The 16,083-nt window shown below is 62.3% G+C and overlaps 2 protein-coding genes across 8 annotated transcripts; both read left to right on the forward strand.

Annotated features, from left to right (window-relative positions):
• The first annotated feature begins 688 nt into the window (after positions 1–688).
• Positions 689–10,259, forward strand: RORC (RAR related orphan receptor C). Of its 3 annotated transcripts, XM_085524310.1 has the most exons (10): positions 689–872; positions 5,499–5,584; positions 5,689–5,830; positions 6,898–7,221; positions 7,555–7,676; positions 8,164–8,296; positions 8,666–8,773; positions 8,850–8,960; positions 9,389–9,498; positions 10,018–10,259. In XM_085524310.1, exons 1-10 carry the CDS (start codon positions 833–835, stop codon positions 10,165–10,167), a joined length of 1,326 nt encoding a protein of 441 aa, XP_085380436.1. In that variant the 5' UTR covers positions 689–832; the 3' UTR covers positions 10,168–10,259. The 3 variants fall into 3 exon arrangements, with proteins under 3 accessions (XP_085380436.1, XP_085380437.1, XP_085380435.1); XM_085524311.1 differs by lacking the exon at positions 8,850–8,960; XM_085524309.1 differs by lacking the exons at positions 9,389–9,498; positions 10,018–10,259 and having other exon boundaries at positions 8,850–9,380.
• Positions 10,260–11,401: 1,142 nt separating this feature from the next.
• TDRKH (tudor and KH domain containing) lies at positions 11,402–15,964 on the forward strand. 5 transcript variants are annotated; one of them, XM_015884732.3, is made up of 14 exons: positions 11,402–11,661; positions 11,868–11,974; positions 12,048–12,237; positions 12,345–12,484; positions 12,570–12,807; positions 13,087–13,253; positions 13,331–13,503; positions 13,620–13,684; positions 13,763–13,914; positions 13,996–14,118; positions 14,299–14,395; positions 14,787–15,176; positions 15,283–15,358; positions 15,539–15,964. In XM_015884732.3, exons 1-13 carry the CDS (start codon positions 11,538–11,540, stop codon positions 15,351–15,353), a joined length of 2,037 nt encoding a protein of 678 aa, XP_015740218.2. In that variant the 5' UTR covers positions 11,402–11,537; the 3' UTR covers positions 15,354–15,358; positions 15,539–15,964. The 5 variants fall into 5 exon arrangements, with proteins under 5 accessions (XP_015740218.2, XP_015740217.2, XP_085380454.1 ...); XM_015884731.3 differs by having other exon boundaries at positions 15,566–15,964; XM_085524328.1 differs by lacking the exon at positions 12,048–12,237 and having other exon boundaries at positions 15,566–15,964.
• Positions 15,965–16,083: the final 119 nt, after the last annotated feature.

Consider the following 16,083-nt stretch of genomic DNA (forward strand, 5'->3'; position numbering starts at 1 on the left):
CCTTCCCTGGCCCCATAACCTTCCCTGGCCCCATAACCTTCCCTGGCCCCATAACCATCCCTGTACCCATAACCGTCCCTGTCCCCATAACCATCCCTGGCCCCATAACCATCCCTGACCCCCTGACCATCCCTGTCCCCATAACCGTCCCTGTCCCCATAACCATCCCTGTACCCATAACCATCCCTGTCCCCATAACCGTCCCTGTCCCCATAACCGTCCCTGTCCCCATAACCATCCCTGTCCCCATAACCGTCCCTGTCCCCATAACCATCCCTGTCCCCATAACCGTCCCTGTCCCCATAACCATCCCTGTCCCTACGTGCTGCAGGGCAGGAAGGGGTGCGGTGGGAGGGGTTGGGGGACGGGTTGTGGCTGAATGGGCGGAGCCATTGGGTGGGCGGGGCCGTGGAATGAGTGGGGTCGTCCCTCCTTTCCCCCCCCAACCCCCCCCCCGCTCCCAAATCTGACCAGGTCCTGGGGATGTGGGGACTTGGGGACACAGGAATATGGGACATGGGGATACAGGTACACGGGGGCGCAGCCACAACCGCACTGCACTCAGGCAGCACTAAGTCTGTGCCCTCCCTGGGGGACCCCACGTCTGACCCTATAGCTCACCTATGGCTGTGCCTCGTGGCTGACCCCATGGTTGCCCCATTACTCACCCCATGGCCTCATGGCTGCCCTGTAACTGACCCCATGGCTGACCCCATTGCCAGCCCTGTACCTGACCCTACAGCTCACCCCACTGCCAGCCCTATAGCTGCCCCACAGGCATCGGGGTGGCCGTGGATCCCACCCCCACACACTGGAGGACTGCAGAGCCCACATGTGGGGGTCCAACCCCCCCCTCTACTGCCACCCCCCAGGTATCCCATCCTCCCCCCTATAGCACAGCTTAGTGACCCCTCATTTCCCCCCTCACCTCCCCACGTGTCACCGTGGAAAGTCGGAAATTTCCAGTGCGTGGGGCCGGGGGGGGCAGGATGCTGATGGGGGGGGGGGGCAGGATGCCGGGGGGGCCCCGCGCCCTTATAACGCCCGGCCGCGCCACCGCACCCCACACACCACAATGAGAGGTACGGGGCAGGCGTGCAAGGGGAGGGGTGTGCAAGGGGAAGGGGTGTGCAAAGGGAAGGGGTGTGCATGGGGAGGGGGTGTGTAAGGGGACGGGGTAGGCAAAGGGAAAGGGGTGTGCAAGTGAAAGGGGTGTGCAAGGGGAGGGTTGTGCAAAGGGAAGGGGTGTGTAAGGGGAGGGGTATGCAAGGGGAGGGGGTGTGCAAGGGGAAGAGGTGTGCATGGGGAGGGGTGTGCAAGGAGAAGAGGTGTGCAAGGGGAGGGGTGTGCAAGGGAAAGGGGTGTGCAAGGGGCCTGTGAGGTGGGGGAGTGGGAGTGCAAATGGGGTGGGAGGTGTGGGTGGGAGCGTGCAAGGGGTGTGTGAGTGTATGTGCAAGTGTGTTTTGTTGTAAGTGCAAGCAGGGGGCGTGTGCTGTCTTGCTGAAGTGAGCGTGCAAGGTGTGGCTGCTGCAGGTGTGCATGGTCTGAGTGTGCAACGTGTGGGGGGTGCATCCATCTGTGCAAGCGTGGGAGCATGCAAGGGTTTGTGCAAGTGTGTGAGCAGCGGGTGCTACAGGAGCGAGGGTGAGCGTGCAACGTGCAGCTGCGTGTACACTGAGTGTGTAATGTGTGGGGAGCTGTGCGTGAGTGTGCAAAGGGGCACACAGGTGTGCAAGCAGATGAGCACAGAGCTGCGTGGGTGCGATCCTGCAGCCCTGGGTGTGCACTGTGCACGGTGCTGTGCACAACACACTCGTGTGCAAGGCCGGTGGTGCCCCCGGCCCCGCCCCCCGCGGTGCCCCCGCTCCGCTCCGGTGCCCTCAGATGTGGTCGGGGACACGCAGGTGGCGGGGACGGGGACACGCAGGTGGCGCCGCGCAGCAGCCGCCGTCTGTCGCCGTGTCACCGCGGGCATCGCTCCGTTCGGCTCCCGTTGTCCCCGTGTCCCCGTGGCTGTCCCCGTGTCCCTGTGTGCCCACCAATGCCCCCGTGTCCGCACTGCTGTCCCTATGTCCCATTGATGTCCCCTATTTCCCCGTACCCGCTGTTGCTTTATCCCCGCTGATGTCCCCATGTCTGCGTATCCCCCTGTCCCCGTCGCTGACCCCATGCAGTGTCCCATAGAGGACCCCACTGGCGATGCTGTCACTGGTGGTGGTGACAGTGCCAACATGGTGGGGGCACTGCAGCCCCATGGGGGACGTGGTGGGAGCAGGGGGTCCCACAGTGTCTATTCCTACTGTATTGTGGTGTGCTGGGACGTGTTATCCCGTGTCCTAACGTGTTATCCCATGTCCTAACGTGTTATCCCATGTCCTAACATGCTAACCCATGTCATGACGTGTTATCCCATGTCCTAATGTGTTATCCCATGTCCTAACGTGTTATCCCGTGTCCTAACATGTCATCCCATGTCATGACGTGTTATCCCGTGTCATGACGTGTTATCCCATGTCCTAACATGTTAACCCATGTCCTAACGTGTTATCCCACGTCATGACGTGTTATCCCATGTCAAGGTGTCATGGTGCCAGGGTTGAAGCTCCGCTCTGTTGTCACATCACTGTGAAGTCATTGGGCACCTTTGGGGCACTCGAGGTCCCCATGAGGTTTCTGGGAGCTGTGGGGTTCCCTCTAGGGCTGAGCGGATTCTGTTGGGTTCTTGTGCGATGCTGTTGGGTTCCCATAAGTGCTACAGGGTCCTTGCAGGGCTGAGTGGATTCTATGGGGTCCCCATGGGGCCGATGGGTGTTATGGGGTCCCCATAGGGCTGAGCAGATGTTGTTGGGTTCCTGTGGGAGCTATGCTGTGTTACTGGGTCCCTACAGGACTGTGGCGTGCTTTGGGGTCACTGTAGGACTGATGGGAGCTGTTGGTTCTCCATGGGGCTGTGGGGTCCCCATAGGGCTGTGTGGTCCCCATGGGGCTGTGGGGTCCCCGTAGGGCTGTGTGGTCCCCATGGGTCTGTGTGATCCCCATAGGGCTGTGGGGTCCCCATAGGGCTGTGTGGTTCTTTTGGGCTCCTTTAGGGCTGTGGGTTGCAGTTGAGTCTGCATGGGACTGATGGGTGCTCTGGGGTTCATATAGGGCTGAGTGGATTCTTTTGGGGCGAGAGAATGACACCGTGGGGTCAGTGGGTGCTACAGGGACCCTTTAGGACTGAGCGGGCTCTGTTGTGTTCCCCGTGGGGCTGTGGGGTGCTGTGGGATCCCTATAGGGCCAACAGGGGCTGTCGGGTCCCAGCGCCGTGGGAGCGCTGGTGCCGCCTGTGGGGTGAGACCTCGCCGACCTCTCGCTGCTGCTTCCCGGCAGGAGCGGCCCCAAAACGGCCCCGAAACGGCCCCGAAACGGAGCGGCGCTTCCCGGCAGCGGCGGCGCGTTGAGTAATGCCGGGCTGAGTCAAACGCCTCATTCCCATCGCCGCGTGTGTGTCTGGGTGTGCAAGGACACACGCGTGTGCCCGCACCAGCGCGTGTAAATACACGCAGGCGTGCACAACCCCCGTGCAAGGGAGGGAGGTGTGAGTTTGCACGACTTTGTGCAAACACCGGTGGGTGTGCGCAGCCTTCTGCAAGCGTGCAAGAGTGTGTGCAAGGCACGCAGTGACACCGCGATGGCCTCGGGGCTGGAGCTGTCCCCCATGTCCTCTGTCCCCCGTGTCCCCCGTGTCCCCCGTGTCCTCTGTCCCCCATGTCCTGTGTCCCCCTTGTCCTGTGTCCCCCGTGTCCTGTGTCCCCTGTGCCATCCCCGTCCCCAGTGTGACCCCACGTTCAGCGTCCCCACCCGTGTCCCCCACCCCTCCGTCCTCATCTCTATGTGCCCCCAACCCAAACGTTGTCCCCCTCCCCGGATGATCCCTCCCCATTGCCCCCCCCCGACTCCCCTCACCCCTCTCTTCCCTCCCTGCTTTCCCCCTCTCCACTATTCCGCTCCCCATTGCCCCCTCCCCACTGTCCCCCTCCTCATGCCCCCCCCCCGCTGCCCCCCCCCCGACCCCTCACCCTCTGGGTGTCCCCTCCCTGTGCCGGTCCCTTCCTGCCCCCCCCCCCCCGGTGCTGTGTCCCAGTTGTGGCTTTACCTCCGTTCGCTGTGGTTTCGGTGCTGCTGTCACCGCGCCCCCCCAGACCCCAACGCCCTATGGGGCCCTATGGGGACATGAGGACGTGGGGACAGTGACCCCACAGGATTGGGGGACACGGGGGGGGGAGGATGTGAAGCCCTGGGGAACTTGTGGGGCCGTGAGGGCACAGGAGCTGTAGGTAACAGTTGGTGACACGTGAGACCGGGGGTGACACGTGAAGCAGCGTGGGGACACGTGAGCACACGAGGGAACGTGAGCCTATAGGGACCATGAGAGCCTATAGGGACTGTGTGACCTTATAGGGACTAGGCAACCCCATAGGGACTGCATGAGTCTAGAAGGACTGTGGGATTCTTTAAGGGACTGTGCACTGCTATAGGAACTGTGGGAGCTCATATGGAAACCATATGAGCCTATGGGGACAGCATGACCCTGTAGGGACTATGGGAGCCTATAGCAGACCATGTGTGACACTATAAGGGACTGTGGGATCCTATGAGGATGGTGGAAGTTCATATAAGGACTGTGTGAGCCTATGGGGACTGTGTGAGCCTATAGGGACCATGTGAGCCTATAGGGACTGTGTGAGCCTATAGGGACTGTGTGAACCTATAAGAAGTGTGCAGTCCTATAGGGACTGTGTGAGCCTATAGGAAGTGTGCAGTCCTATAGGGACCATGGAGCCCATATAGAGATCATGCAAATCTATAGGGACTCTGTGAGCCTATAGGAAGTGTGCAGTCCTATAGGGACTCTGTGAGCCTATAGGAAGTGTGCAGTCCTATAGGGACTATGTGAGCCTATAGGAAGTGTGCAGTCCTATAGGGACCATGGAGCCCACATAGAGATCATACAAACCTATAGGGACTCTGTGAGCCTATAGGGTCTTGGAGAGCTTGTCTGGGCAGCGGGTGGGCCTGCGGGGGACACGTGAGGTCCCATGGTGACACGTGTGACACGTGACATCCCGCAGTCCGTGTGACATAGTGGGCAGTACACGTGGTTCATGCGGTCCCCACAGGTGACGTGTGAGGGGACCTGGGAACCAGGAGGGTAACACATGAGCTGTGGGGACACGTGAGAGCACAGTGGATGTGGGATCCTATACGGACCCTGTGAGGTTCCATAGGGGCACTATGAGCCTATAGGGACCATGAGCTTCTGTAGGGCCCCACAGTTGCCTTGTGAGGCTGTAGGAACTGAGAGATCCTATAGGGGCCCTGTGAGCCTGGAGGGGTTGTGAGATACCATTAGGGACGTTCTGGGGCCATGAGACTCTGCGGGGACCCATATGGGCTGGGGGATCCCATAGGAGCTGACTCCCAACCCCTATAAACCCCTCCCCCCCATCCTGCAGCCCACATCGAGGCGATCCCCTGCAAGATCTGTGGGGACAAATCCTCGGGGATCCACTACGGCGTCATCACCTGCGAGGGCTGCAAGGTGAGAGCCTGGTGGGGGGGAGGGGGAATAAAAGGAGCTGGTAATTGGGGTCGGGGGGGGCTCTTAGGTGGGTCACCTCCCCCTTCATCCTCCCTTCCTTGTAGGGTTTTTTCCGGCGCAGCCAACAGAGCAGCCTGAGCTACGCCTGCAGCCGCCAGCAGAACTGCCCCATCGACCGAGCCAGCCGCAACCGCTGCCAGCACTGCCGCCTGCAGAAGTGCCTCCGCCTCGGCATGTCCCGCGACGGTTCGTGCCCCCCCCCCACCAAACTTCACTTCGGAACAGCACTGCCCCCCCCCCGGACCTCTGGGATCGTCCCCCCGCTCCCCTCCCCCGTCATCTCCCAGTGCTGAGTGTCCACCTGTAGGGTCAGTGAACGCATCCCCTCTTATCCCCTCCCCCACATCAATGTGTGCACCCCCACCCATCATCTCCCCATCACTGGGAGCCCCCCCCCATATCACTGTGTGTACCCCCCCATATCACTATGTGTACCTCCCACCTTACTGTGTGTACCCCCCCCATATCACTGTGTGTACCTCCCACCTTACTGTGTGTACCCCCCCTATATCACTGTGTACCTCCCACCTTACTGTGTGTACCCCCCCCATATCACTGTGTGTACCCCCCACCTTACTGTGTGTACCCCCCCATATCACTGTGTGTACCCCCCCCATATCACTGTGTGTACCCCCCCATATCACTGTGTACCCCCCACCTTACTGTGTGTACCCCCCCATATCACTGTGTACCCCCCACCTTACTGTGTGTACCCCCCCATATCACTATGTGTACCTCCCACCTTACTGTGTGTACCCCCCCCATATCACTGTGTGTACCCCCCACCTTACCGTGTGTACCCCCCCATATCACTGTGTGTACCCCCCCCATATCACTGTGTGTACCCCCCCATATCACTGTGTATACCCCCCACCTTACTGTGTGTACCCCCCCATATCACTGTTTACCCCCCACCTTACTGGGTGTACCCCCCCATATCACTGTGTACCCCCCACCTTACTGGGTGCACCCCTCTTCACCAGGTTGCCCCCCCCCCCCCCACCATCTTTAGGTGCACTCCCATATTAGGGGATGCTCCCCACCACTGGGTGCCCCCCATATCCCTGGACACCCCCGCAGTAACACAAGGTGCCTGTGTCCCCCCATCTCTGGGTGCCCCCCAATCTATGGGTGCCCTCTGGGGACACCTGGTGATGCTCAGCCTGAAAGCCACATGTGTGTCCTGAGGCGGGTGCACTCACACACTTGTGTGAACATGACTGAACACGCGTGTGTGTGTGCCTGCCCCACAGCTGTTAAGTTTGGCCGCATGTCCAAGAAGCAGCGGGACCGGCTGCGTGCAGAGGTACAGCAGCAACTGGAGCAGCAGCAACGGGACCAGAACCGGGACTGGGAACGGGAGCGGGCGGCCCAAGGCACCCCCAGCTTCACCATAGGGCTGCCGGGCTGCCGGGGTCACCCAGTGCCCCCCAGCACCCCGGGGTGCCCCGGTGTCACGGCAGAGGGTGAGCGCAGGGAGATGGCCACGCAGGATGGGGATGGAGATGGGGACAGTCGTGGTGTGTGCCCCCACCCTGGGGTTGGGAGCATCCTGGAGTCACCTGCGCTGGAGATCGGTGAGTGGTGGTGGCACAGGGGAGGATGGGGGGGACCTCACCGTGTCACCTGTGGGTGCTCAGTGGGTTTAGGGCCAGGCTCCATCACCCCTGGCTGCTCAGTGTTAATGGGATCTGGCTCCATCACCCCTGGCTGCTCAGTGTTAATGGGATCTGGCTCCATCACCCCTGGCTGCTCAGTGTTAATGGGATCTGGCTCCATCACCCCTGGGTGCCACATCCTGGTGGGACCCGGCTCCATTCACAGCTGGCTCCGGGACCTGGCGCCTTGGGGACCATGTCCTTGTCCCTCCCCTGTCTCCATGTCCCCCATGATGTCCCCATATCCCCCAGAGCTGCTGACACAGAGCGTGCTGGCATCACACCGTGAGACGTGCCAGCTGCGTGCCGAGGAGCTGCAGCTGCGCCGCAGGGAAACCTTCAGCCGGGAGGAGGTCTGTGCCTTCCAGAAGAAGGTGAGGGGAGCATCACGGGTCCCCATGGGGGGGGTGACAGTCCCAAGGGTCTGAATGGAGAGGTGTCAGTCCTCAGGGGCCCTGTTAAGGATGTGTGACAGTCCCAAGGGTCCCAGTGAGAAAGTGACAGTCCCCAAGAACCATACTGACCTTAGTGGGGAGGTGACGATGCTATGGGTCTGATTGGAGAGGTGGCAGTCCCATGGGTCCCATTAAGAAGGTGTGACAGTCCCATGGCTCCCACCGGGGAAGTGACAACCCCTAAGGACCATTCTGAATCCCCTGGGGAGGTGACAGTCCCGTGGGTCCCATAGAGAAAGTAACAGTCCCCTATGAGCCCCCTGGGGAGGTGACAGTCCCATGGGGAAAGTAATGGTCCCCTATGAGCCCCCTGGGGATGTGACAGTCTCCAAAGGTCCCTCTGGGGAGCTGACAGCCCCCAGGGACTGCTCTGACCCCCCCGGGGATGCGGCCTCGGGTGCTGCAGCCGCCGGAGGAGATGTGGCAGCGCTGCGCGTGCCGGCTCACCGAGGCCATCCAGAGCGTGGTGGAGTTTGCCAAGAGGCTGCGTGGCTTCATGGAGCTCTGCCAGAATGACCAGATCGTCCTCCTCAAGGCGGGTAGGGGGCTGTGCCCTTTCCTTATCTCCTATCCCTGCCTCCCTGTCCCCAGCCCCACGGCAATGGGATGCTCCAGTCCCCTGTGGGAGGTGGCGGTGCTTATGGGGTTGGTCTGGTTCCACTGGGGAAGTGAGAGTTGCCAAGGACTGCTCTGACCCCCTTGGTGAGGTGGAAGTGCCAAGGGGTCCCGTGGGGAGGTGGCAGTCCCAAAGATGTCCATGTAGGGGGTGACAGCCCCTGCTGGGGAGGTGGCAGTCCCCAAAGGCTGGTGCCACAGGGACACAAGCTGAGTCCCAAGCTGCCCCATGGGGCCCGTCCCTGTCCGTCCCGGTGCCACCGTTGCTGTCCCCATCCCGGTGGCGGTGGCAGGCGCCATGGAGGTGGTGCTGGTGCGGATGTGCCGGGCCTTCAACCCCGACAACCGGACCGTGTTCTTCGAGGGCAAGTACGCTGGTGCCGAGCTCTTCAGGTCGCTGGGTAGGGCTTGGGACATTGGGGATGCTGGGGATGTGGGATCGTGTTGTTATGGGACTGCTAACGAGGGTTCCCACAGGCTGCCCCGAGCTCATCGGTTCCATCTTCGACTTTGCACAAAACCTCTGTGCTCTGCGCTGCTCAGAGGGGGAGGTGGCCCTATTCAGTGCCATCGTCCTCATCAATGCTAGTGAGGGACCAACCACCCCCTGTCCCCATGTCCCTCCCTTGGGGTGTGCCCAAATGGCCCAAGCTTTATCCCGGGGTGGGTGCTGGGTGGGGGGGTTGGGTGTCCCCATCTCCGGTGCCATCTGGTGGATGTCACCATTGGCAGCCCCGTGTCCCATCCCCAGGGCCGTCCCCTTTCCTGTCCTGCTGTCCCCACTGCAGCACCATGCCACGGTCACGGCCTTAATTCTGTTTCCATCCATGTCCCTGTCACCAGCACCGACCTCAACCTGCCCTTGTCCCCATCATTAGCCATCCCTGACCCCACTCCTCATCCTTATCCATGTCCCCTCCATCCCCAGTCCCTGTCCTCCTCCCCATCCTTGACCATCCCCATCCCTATCCCCATCCCCATCCCACCCCAACCTCACACACTGTCTCTGTCCCCAGCCCGACCGTGGCTGCAGGACCCAGGGAAGGTGGCTCGGCTGCAGGGACGCCTGGAGGTGGCCTTTAGGCTGCTGCTGCGCAGGACGCAGCGAGAGGGGCTGCTGGCCAAGGTGGGGACATGGGGGGGGGGATGGGGGACGGGGGTGGGGGCACAGGGAGGGATGAGGGGATGGGGACACAAAGGGGGGGATGGGGGACGGGGGGTGGGGACACGGGGGGGATGGGGACACAAAGGGGGGGGATGGGGGGATGGGGACACAGGGTGGGGGATGGGGGTGGGGACACAGGATGGGGGACGGGGGGTGGGGACACGGGAGGGATGGGGACATAAAGGGGGGGATGGGGGGATGGGGACACAAAGGGGGGGATAGGGCACGGGGGGTGGGGACACAGGGTGTGGGGACGGGGGGTGGGATGCCGTGTGATATCGGGTACCGTGGGGTGCCACGGGGTGGTGGGTGTCATGGGGTGCCATGGGATGTGGGCTGCCATGGGTGTGACACAGTGCCATTGGGGTGCCTTGGAACGTGGGGTGTAGGGGGCCATTGGGGTGCTATGGGACACGGGGTGCTATTGGGATGGGACACATGGAATCCCTGGGCTACTCTTCCCTCTTCTCCCCGCTCCAGCTGCCGCCGTTGTGCCGCCTGCGGGCGCTGTGCTCCCAGCACGTGGAGCAGCTCCAGACCTTCCGCCGCCTGCGCCCCGCGGCGCCGCTGTCCGCCTTCCCCCCGCTGTACCGGGAGCTCTTCGCCCCGGAGCCGGAATCCCCCCGCTGAGACCCTCACCCCCCCCCTCCCCTTTCCCTTCCCCATGGGTGCTGCGTGGCCAACCGGTATCACGGCTGGGAATAAAGGTGTGCGGAAGGGAACGGTGTCTTCATGCGTGTTGGGGGGGGGGGGGAGGCGGGATCGTGGGATATCCGGAGCGGGGGGACCCACAGGGCTGTAGGGTGCCACGATGGGGCTGTAAGGTGCTAAGACAGAGCTGTAGGGTGCTATGATGGAGCTGTAAGGTGCCACGATGGGGCTGTAGGGTGCCAAGGTGGGGCTGTAGGGTGCCACGATGGAGCTGTAGGGTGCCACGATGGGGCTGTAGGGTGCCATGATGGAGCTGTAGGGTGCCAGGGTGGGGATGTAGGGTGCCATGATGGAGCTGTAGGGTGCCACGATGGGGCTGTACGGTGCCGTGGTGGGGCTGTAGGGTGCCATGATGGGGCAGTAGGGTGCCACGGTGGTGCTGTAGGGTGCTATGGTGGGGCTGTAGGGTGCCATGATGGGGCTGTAGGATGCCACAATGGGGCTGTAGGGTGCCAAGGTGGGGCTGTAGGGTGCTATGAGGGGGCTGTAGGGTGCCATGATGGAGCTGTAGGGTGCTATGAGGGGGCTGTAGGGTGCTATGATGGGGCTGTAGGATGCCACAATGGGGCTGTAGGGTGTCACGGTGAGGCTGTAAGGTGCCATGATGGAGCTGTAGGGTGCCATGGTGGGGCTGTAGGACGTCATGGGTTGGATGCAGATAATCCTATAGGATGCCCCCCCCCAACCTCCTCCTCTCCAAATCCCACTCTGAGGGCTCTCTGCTGCCCTCAGTCACGGGATCTTAACCCTAACCCTAACCCTAAACCTAACCCTGACCCTAACCCTAACCCTGATCCTAACCCTAACCCTAACCCTGACCCTGACCCTAAACCTAACCCTAAACCCAGACCCTAACCCTAACTCTAACCCTGACCCTGACCCTGACTCTGACCCTAACTCTAACCTTAACCCCACCCCACCCCATGGCAACTCCCCCTCCCCGCAATGGTCCTCTCTGCCTCCCTGCCGCCCTCTGATTGGCTGCGAGGCTCCACCCGGCGGCGTCGATTGGCCGCTTTATTCCCAGGACCGGCGCTCGGCTCCGCCTTCCTTCCCCACCGCGCTGAGAGCGGATTGGCCATCGCTTGGCGGGCGCTGATTGGCTGGGATTAGAGGAGCGGAGGTTTTAATTGGCTGGATGGCGGGGAGGGCCGGGCCCTGAGGCGGCGGCGGGCTGCGTGAGGCGGCGGCGCGACGGAACCGGGCCTGGTTGGGCCTAACGGGACCTAACGGGGCCCGAACGGGTCTGAAGGGCCCGGAGAGCTCCGAATTCCGGTACCGGCGCGGCGATGCCGTCGGAGCGGGGCGGCTGGGCCGGGCTGAGCGGCCTGCAGAAGGTGGCGGTTCTGCTGGGCCTCCCCGCCGGAGCCACCGTGCTGTACATCGTGTACCGGCGGTACCGGGAGGGCCGAGGTGGGTGCCATGAGCCCCCCCGAGCTGCCGCCCCCGCTGCTCTGCCCCTTCCCCATACATTCTGCCCCTTCCCCTTCCATTCTGCCCCTTCCTCTTACACTCTGCCCGTTCAACCCGTGTCCCCCCTGGCCGTACCACCCCCGCACCCCCCTGTTGCGGCCCCCGACCCCCCGAGACCCTCAATGGCCGCCCCCCATCCCGGCCAGAGCTTCACGTCCCCACGGTGGGAGCGGAGGAGCTGCAGGCGGAGCTGCGCGTCCCGCGGGTGGCGGCCAGAGCCATCATCGGTCGGAAGGGAGCCACCATCCGAAGGGTGAGAGTCGCTCCTATGGGGTGTGGAGGCGTCCCGATGGGATTGGGGGGCTACTATGGGGTGCTCCGTGCAGCTACAGCAGGAGACGGGGGCTCGGATCGACCTGGAGGAGGAAGCTGACGGTGAGGAGCGGCTGCTGCTGATCTCGGGTTCCCCCAGCCAAGTGTGCAGAGCCAAAGCTGCCGTGCACCAGATTGTGGTGGAGAGCACGCCGGTGTCGGAGCAGCTCCACGTGCCGCAGAGAGCTGTCGGGAGGATCATTGGTGTGGCCCCCATCCCTTCGAGCAGCCCATCTTAGGGTGAGGGCACGGTGAGAGAGGGGTGATGTAAATCCCCCCTCACACCTCTTGGTTCTCTCTGCGTCCCGCAGGTCATGGCGGTGAGACCGTCCGCCGCATCTGCCGCAGCTCTGGAGCCCAGGTGCAGTGCCAGCACCAGGCCGAGGCCAAGCTGGCACCGATGCGGCTCATCCAGATCTCAGGGACGCGACAGGAGGTGGATGCAGCCAAGGTGAGCGCTGGGGCAGCCTCCCACCCCCTCCCCGAGAGGGCTCGTGGTATGAGACCCCCGTGCTCCCCTCTTGTTTTCTCCCCAGAAACTCATCATGGAGAAGCTGATGGAGGACACAGTGTTCCGCCAGGAGCTGGCTCAGACCGCGGTGCTGCGGAGCCGCCGCAAGGAGCCCCTGGGCAGCCGCAGGGAAGCGTCGCTGCTGCCTAATGGGGAGAACGGTGCTGGGAATGGGGGCTCTCTGCCAGGGGGGTCAGCTGTGGAGGAGCTGCAGGACGGGAGTGAGGTAGTGGAAGAGCCGACAGCGGTGCCAAAATTTGAAGGTGAGAGGTTCTGGGATCGTCTTTGGGTTGCAATGAGGAATCTGTGCTGCGAGGAAGGTTTTCCCACCCCTCCTCAAGCCCCTTGTGCTGCTGGGCTGTCACATGGAGAATGAGGGCTTTGTGGGGCTCTGGTTTGCTCCAGCCTCTCTCAGGGTGCCCCATGACGTGTCCTCGGGTGGGATCCACGTGTCATAGAATCACAGAACCATTTAGACTGGAAAAGATGACTGAGATCATCCAGTCTAACCATCCGCCCTTTCGCTCTGTCCTATCCTGCAGTTCCCAGCCCCGATTTTAGCTTCCATCCAAATGAGCACATGGAGGTCTACGTCTCAGCTACCGAAAACCCCAACCATTTCTGGATCCAGATCATTGGTGAGCGCAGCCTGCAGCTGGACAAGCTGATTTCGGAGATGACGCAGCACTACGAGAGCAGCGACTGTGTGGTGAGGCTCCCAGGGAGACACCATTCTCATCCCCTCACCCATCCTGGCACTGGAGGACATGGTATGTGTCCCTGCAGGCAGAGCTGGCGGCCGTGCAGGCAGGGGACATCGTGGCAGCTCCATACACGGGCAGCAGCAATTGGTACCGGGCTCAGGTGCTGGGCACGTTGGAGAATGGCAACTTGGACCTCTACTATGTGGATTTTGGGGACAACGGGGAGGCGCCCCTTGAGGCTCTGCGAGTGCTGAGGTGAGTGTGGGAGGAAGGGGCAGGAGGCAGGAGGCAGCAGGGCTGGGGATGTCCTTAGGACGGCAGTGTGCAGCCCAGTTGCCCTCACCCTCAGCCTGCTGCTTTCTCCCCACCAGGAGCGATTTCCTGAGCCTGCCCTTCCAGGCCATTGAGTGTAGCCTGGCTGGGATCATGCCTGTGGGTGAGTGCATGAGGAGCGTGGGTGGCTCTTCAGAGCCCGCTTCCCTCTCGGTGCTGCTCACCCCCAGCCCTCCTGCAGGGGAGCAGTGGGAAGAGGCAGCGCTGGACGCTTTTGAGAGCCTCACCCACTGCGCCCAGTGGAAGCCACTGGTGGCCAAAATCTCCAGCTACACCCAGGCTGGGCTGTGCACGTGGCCACGCATCGCGCTGTTTGACGTCCACTGTGGCGAGGTGAACCCCGTGCTTCGCTGCTCCCCTCCTGTCTCCTCGCCAGGATTTGGTGTCCTTCATCTTCCTCTCATTTCCCCACAGAGCCTCGATATTGGGGCTGAACTGGTACGGCTGGGCCATGCTGTGCTGCAGCCCCACCAGGAGCAGGAGGAGGAAGGGGGTGGATTCCCACTGCCAGTGACAGAGGGTGCAGTGGAGACACCAGTGAGTGGAGCTGTGGTGGGACGGGGGACAGCAGGGCTCTGATGGCACCTTTTCTCTCCCCATATTTTGTTCTGGGTCATCCTTAGAGTTGGGAGTTTCACCCTTCTGCCTAACCCTAACACTAACCCTACCCTAACCCTGTGGGGTTAACACAGCTCTCCCCCACAACCCCTTGTGCAGGAGGACATGGTGTGCACCTCCCTTGAGAGCCTCCTTTCAGAGCTGCCGCCGAGCCCCAGCGCCACACCACTGACCCTGTCCTGCATCAGCCTGCTGGGTGAGCTCTGTGGGGCTGACCCCAATTCCAGCCATGTCTCCCGGTGCAAAGGGCCTTGTTTGGGGTGAAAGGAGACACAGGGTGATGCCCTGATGCCCCCTGGGGGGGGGTTGCTGGTAGTCCTTCAGGGCCCTGGCAGCCACTGAAGCTGTGGTTCTTGGCCTCTGGGTGCTGAGCTCAGTACTAGGGGCTGTGCAGAGCCCCCTGCCCGTGTTGTCTCTTTCCAGCTCAGGATGTGGGCACCTGTAAGAGCTCCAAAGGGGTCTGTGAGCCCTGGGGAGCACAGTCTTGCAGTGAGGTGCCATGAGGAACAGCAGCAGGAGCTGCGGGGCACCGGGCTAAGCTCTGCAGGGGAAGCAGTGCCTGACCCACCCCCTCCTTTGGCCCATAGATGAGAGCCCTGAGCGGCTCCAGGGCAATGCAGAGCCCCCAGCCCCGGGGCTGCTGCTTGGCCCTTCCGCTTCCTCACAGCCTCAGAGGGATGACGGTGAGGCCCAGCCCAGCTCCGGCTCCTGGTGCCCCACAACAACAGCCCTTGGGGGCCCTGGAACCCACCACACCGTGACACCTGAAGTGCCGTGTTCCATCGCCTGGAGCGGAGCCCTCTCTGCCAGCAGCCGCCCGTCCCTCTCCAGTGGGGACTCAGGTTCTGTCTTCTGCACCGACTCCACACCCTACACCAACTTCTCTGTCTTCAGTAGCCCCCGGTCTGGGGCCAGCCCCTTCCCCAGCTCCATCCCCATCAGCTCTGGGGGTGAAGAGGAAGGCAGAGCCCCACAAGGTATGGCTGCCCCATAGTGGCACAGTAGGGCCATACCCCTGTGCAGGTGGCACCGTGGGGTGGGTCTATGGGCTGTGACAGCGCTGTGGGGTTTATCACTGTGCAGGAGGTGCCTCGATGACCAGCAGCGGTGACAGCGCAGTGCCAGGGCAGAGCTTCCCCGTTGTGATGCCCTGACCTCAGTGAGTCCCTGCAGAGCTGCTCCTGGGGCTGGAAATGGGGCTGGTGGGGCACAGAAGGGGGGAATGGCAACTCCCACCCCCCCCACCCTGCCTCCCTTTGTGGAGGGACATAGAGCAGAACCATCAGTGACCCCAAAGCATCGGGGCTATGAGGGCTGATGGTGTGCACGGATCCCACAGAGCCGTTTGTACTCCTGTTAACCACAGTGTTGGATGCGTGTTGAGAAGTCAAGTGCCTGCCCCATTCCACAGCCCCATTCCACAGCACGTCCTGCACCCACAGCGCCGCTTTCACCACCAGTTCCATCTCCACGCCACCATCTTTGAACTGGTTTCCATCTTCCATCTGTACCCAATGGAGCTGTGCCCGTATCTCACTTAGGGCTGCCTCGGCCCCTCTCTGGAAGCCATAAGGGTCCCCAGGGCCTGGTTCCTGCTGTTCCCTATGGGTGGGTGATGCTGTGGCCACCTTTTGGTGGGGGGGGGTTGGAGGGTGGTTTGCCTTTCACATTGTTGGGCTGCGGTTTGGTTGTTGTTTTCACCCCGCCGAGGGGAAGAGCCTGTTCGGTTTCCTGGTTGAATAAAGCCCAGAGGGCAGTGAATGCAGGAGATGCTGCGGGGACAGATGGCGTGTGGGGGGGGGGGGAATGCGGTGATACCCCACGGCTCCGCGTTGGGGGGGGGGGAGGCAGTTCTCTTTGTGCGCAGGCGCAGTGGGCAGCTCT

This window comes from Coturnix japonica, chromosome 27 (assembly GCF_054131305.1).
Source record: "Coturnix japonica strain WE chromosome 27, WE-NBRP24, whole genome shotgun sequence".
NCBI classification, from domain to species: Eukaryota; Metazoa; Chordata; class Aves; order Galliformes; family Phasianidae; genus Coturnix; species Coturnix japonica.